Source organism: Numida meleagris, unplaced genomic scaffold, assembly GCF_002078875.1.
Source record: "Numida meleagris isolate 19003 breed g44 Domestic line unplaced genomic scaffold, NumMel1.0 unplaced_Scaffold422, whole genome shotgun sequence".
In the NCBI taxonomy this organism is placed as follows: Eukaryota; Metazoa; Chordata; class Aves; order Galliformes; family Numididae; genus Numida; species Numida meleagris.
The window spans coordinates 59798-64481 of record NW_018364641.1 but is presented as its reverse complement, the minus strand read 5'-3'; the positions used below and the strand labels follow the sequence as shown (position 1 = coordinate 64481).

Below are 4684 nucleotides of genomic sequence, written 5' to 3'. Positions count from 1 at the left end.
CCCATTTTCAGCCCAGTTCCCATCTTGCAGCCCCACATTCAGATCTTATTGCAGAATTGAGCCCATTTTCAGCACAATTAGATCAGAATTATGGCAGGATGATGCCCATTTTCCGCCCAGTTATGTCAGAATTACGGCAGAATGTCATCAATTTTCAGCCCAGTTCCCATCCTGCAGCCCCATGCTCCGACCTTACTGCAGAATTGTGCCCATTTTCAGCACAATTAGATCAAAATTGTGGCAGCATGGTGCCCATTTTCAGCCCAGTTGCCATCCCGCAGCCCCATACTCCGACCTTACTGCAGCATTGTGCCCATTTTCAGCACAGTTATGTCAGAATTACTCAGAATTACATCAATTTTCAGCCCAGTTCCCATCCCGCAGCCCCATGCCTCCGACCTTAGTGCAGAATTGTTCCCATTTTCAGCGCTCTTGTGCCAGAATTCCGGCAGAATCCCTCCCGTCCCATGGCGCTGATTCTCCTTTCTCTCCTTTCTCTCCCCCAGGGTCCCCCCTCGGCCGCCCGGCGCCGTCCCCCCGCCATCCCTGAGCCGCCCCCCGGCCATGGGGACGCCGCCGTCGCCGTGAGCCCCTTCCCCAGCGCCCATCCCCGCTGCCGGCGATCCTCTGGGCAGGGCTTGGGACAGGATGCGCGGACGACGATGATGATGGCGAGGAAGCAAGATGCCCGCATCCCCACCTACAACATTAGCGTGGTGGGATTATCCGGGACGGAGAAGGAGAAGGGGCAGTGCGGCGTGGGGAAGTCGTGCCTCTGCAACCGCTTCGTGCGGCCGAGCGCCGACGAGTTCCACCTGGACCACACGTCGGTGCTCAGCACCAGCGACTTCGGGGGGCGGGTGGTCAACAACGACCACTTCCTCTACTGGGGGGAGGTGGTGCGCTCGCTGGAGGAGTGCGCGGAATGCCGGGCGCACGTGGTGGAGCAGACGGAGTTCATCGACGACCAGACGTTCCAGCCGCACCGCAGCACCGCGCTGCAGCCCTACATCAAGCGCGCCGCGGCCACCAAGCTGGCGTCGGCCGAGAAGCTGATGTATTTCTGCACCGACCAGCTCGGCTTGGAGCAGGACTTTGAGCAGAAGCAGATGCCGGACGGGAAGCTGCTGGTGGACGGCTTCCTGCTCTGCATCGACGTCAGCCGGGGGATGAACCGCAACTTCGACGAGCAGCTGAAGTTCGTCTCCAACCTCTACAACCAGCTGGCCAAGACCAAGAAGCCCATCGTGGTGGTGCTGACCAAGTGCGACGAGGGCGTGGAGCGCTACATCCGCGACGCGCACGCCTTCGCCCTGGGCAAGAAGAACCTGCAGGTGGTGGAGACGTCGGCGCGCTCCAACGTCAACGTGGAGCTGGCCTTCGGCACGCTGGTGCAGCTGGTGGACAAGAGCCGCGGGAAGACCAAGATCATCCCCTACTTCGAGGCGCTGAAGCAGCAGAGCCAGCAGATCGCGGCCGCCAAGGACAAGTACGAGTGGCTGGTGAGCCGCGTCGTCAAGAGCCACAACGAGACGTGGGCGGCCGTCAGCCGCAAGATGCAGCCGGCACCCGAGTACCAGGACTACGTGTACCTGGAGGGCACGCCCAAGGCCAGGAAGCTCTTCCTGCAGCACGTGCAGCGCCTGAAGCAGGAGCACATCGAGCGCAGGAGGCGGGCGTACCTGGCGCTGCTCCCGCAGGCCTTGGACGCGCTGGTCCCCAGCCTGGACGAGATCGACCAGCTGAGCTGCGCCAAGGCGCGGCGGCTGCTGGAGGGGAAGGCGGACTTCTCCCGGTGGTTCGTGGTCCTGGAGGAGACGCCGTGGGACGCCACGAGCCACGTGGACAGCGCCGACGCCGAGCGCATCCCCTTCGACGTGCTGGAGACGCCGGCGGCCGAGCAGCTCTACGAGGCGCACCTGGAGCGGCTGCGCAACGAGCGGAAGCGCGCCGAGATGCGGAGGGCGTTCCAGGAGAACCTGGAGGCCTCGCCCTTCGTGACGCCCGGCAAGCCCTGGGAGGAAGCGCGCAGCTTCATCATGAACGAGGACTTCTACATGTGGCTGGAGGAGCCGGTCTACATGGACATCTACGGCCGGCACCAGAAGCGCATCATCGAGCGGGCCAAGGAGGAGTTCCAGGAGCTGCTCCTCGAGTACTCGGAGCTCTTCTATGAGCTGGAGCTGGACGCCAAGCCCAGCAAGGAGAAGATGGGGGTGATCCAGGAGGTGCTGGGCGAGGAGCAGCGCTTCAAGGCGCTGCAGAAGCTGCAGGCGGAGCGCGACGCCCTCATCCTCAAGCACATCCACTTCGTCTACCACCCCACCAAGGAGACGTGCCCCAGCTGCCCGCTCTGCGTCGACTCGCGCGTCGAGCAGCTCCTGGGCTCCCGCGCCGCCCGCCCGGCCGAGCGCAACCAGAAGAACTTGGTCCCGGAGCCCAACGTCGACCGCATCAACCTGGTGATCCTGGGCAAGGACGGCCTGGCCCGCGAGCTGGCCAACGAGATCCGGGCGCTGTGCACCAACGACGACAAGTACGTCATCGAGGGCAAGATGTACGAGCTGTCGCTGCGGCCCATCGAGGGCAACGTGCGGCTGCCCGTCAACGCCTTCCAGACGCCCACCTTCCAGCCCCACGGCTGCCTCTGCCTCTACAACTCCAAGGAATCGCTCTCCTACGTGGTGGAGAGCATCGAGAAGAGCGCGGCGGGCCGTAGGGAGACGCACCCGTCCCAGCTCCCGCTCACCCTGATGCTGGTGAACAAGCGCGGCGACGCGGGCGGCGAGACGCTGCACAGCCTGGTGCAGCAGGGCCAGCAGATCGCCGGCAAGCTGCAGTGCGTCTTCCTCGACCCCGCCGCCGCCGGCATCGCCTACGGGCGCAGCGTCAACGAGAAGCAGATCAGCCAGGTGCTGAAGGGGCTGCTGGACTCCAAGAGGAACCCGGGCCTCCTCTCGGCGCCCTCGGGGCCCAAGGAGCTGGCGGACGCCGAGCTGCGCGTGGCCATGTGCTTCATGTGCGGCGACGCGGCCGGCGCCGAGGAGCTGCTGGCGCCCATCCTGCAGTCCCCGCTGTGCCGCCCGGCGCCGTGCGGCGGCTCCGTGCTGCTGGAGCTCAGCCTGGGCCAGCAGCGGCGGCGCGTGGAGCTCTCGCTGCTCTCCTACCACGCGGCCTTCGGCGTGCGCAAGAGCCGCCTGGTGCACGGCTACGTCGTCTTCTACGCGGCCAGGCGGCGCGCCTCGCTGGCCATGCTGCGCGCCTTCCTGTGCGAGGTGCAGGACGTGGTCCCCGTGCAGCTGGTGGCCCTGCTCGACGGCGCGGCGGACGGCCCGGAGGGCGAGCTGAGCCGGGAGCAGGTGGCCGAGGGGGAGGAGATCGCGCAGGAGATCGACGGCAGGTTCGCCGCCGTGGCGTGCGGCCCGGCGCAGCCCAAGCTGGACAGCTTCCACGCCTTCTTCAAGGAAGCGCTGGAGAAGAAGACGCTGGTGGAGGCCATGCACATGTACGACCACGCGGCCGAGGCGTGCGGGGCCGAGGAGGCGGCGGGATCGCCGCGGGCCGCCTCGCCGCAGTGCAACTCCCACCCGCCCGACTCGGAGGAGGACGCGGAGCCGTTGCCGTACGGCTTCTGCCGCGACGACGCGGCGCTGCCCCGGGAGCACTCGAAGCTCTCGGTGGAGCTGGAGGGCAACGACGGCCTGGCCTTCATCTCGGTGGTCAGCGCCTTCGAGAGCAAGCTGAACAGCAAAGTGCCTCCGCCGGTGAAGCCGAAGCCGCCGGTGCCCTTCGAGCTGGGCAAAGGGGAGCTCTCGTACCTGGAGCAGGGCCGGCGGAAATCGGTGTCGTGCGGCAGCTGGCCGCCCGCCGACGCCTTCGACCCGTCGGATTACGCCGAGCCGCTGGACGCCGTGCTCAAGCCCAAGAGCGAGGAGGAGAACATCTACTCGGTGCCCCACGACAGCACCCAGGGCAAGATCATCACCATCCGCAACATCAACAAGAGCCAGCCCAACGGCGGCGCCAACAACGGCTCCGACAGCGAAGCCGACAGCAGCTCGCTGGAGCGCGGCGGCCGCAAGCTCTCGCTCCTGGCCAAACCCGCGCTCTATCGGACGCGCTGCGCCCGGCTCGGCCGCTTCGCCGCCTACCGCAGCAGCTTCGGGGTGGGCAGCGACGACGAGCTGGGCTCCGTCCGCAAGAAGGAGGAGGAGCAGAGCTCGCAGGGCTACAAGGGAGACAACGCCGGCATCGCCTATGAGGCGGCCGACGGGGAGGACCCGCGGAGGAGGAACATCCTGCGCAGCCTGCGGCGGACCACCAAGGTGAGGCTCAGCGCCGCGGGCTCGCTTCGGGGCCGTTTACCGCTGATTTGCTCGTTGGCGGGGCTCGTTAGGGGATTTCGGCACGGCCGCCCCGTCTCCTTGGCTGCCGAAGCCATCCCCCGCGTTCCCACCGCGTGCGTTGGAGCCCGGTGAGCTCGCCCTCCCGGTGGGCTCCGGGAGATCGTTAGGAAGGTGCCTCCTAACGAGCCCTGAGCCGCAGTGGACCGGAGGGTGGATGCGCCCAGACGGTGCAAATGCACTCGGGGTTGGGGAGTTGTGGTGAGTTGGGGGGGAAACCAGGGATCACATCGCCGCTCCCAGTGGGATCCCAGCTCCTTCCCTAATGGGATCCCAGCTCC

General features: G+C 66.4%; 1 protein-coding gene across 1 annotated transcript in view; it reads left to right on the top strand.

Annotated features, from left to right (window-relative positions):
• Window positions 1-12: 12 nt before the first annotated feature.
• ARHGAP35 (Rho GTPase activating protein 35) overlaps window positions 13-4684 on the top strand; it is a gene marked incomplete at its 3' end in the record, with an annotated part of 9183 nt that continues 4511 nt past the window's right edge. The window contains 1 exon segment of the mRNA XM_021383575.1: window positions 13-4325. Coding sequence (XP_021239250.1) covers window positions 468-4325 — 3858 coding nt within the window.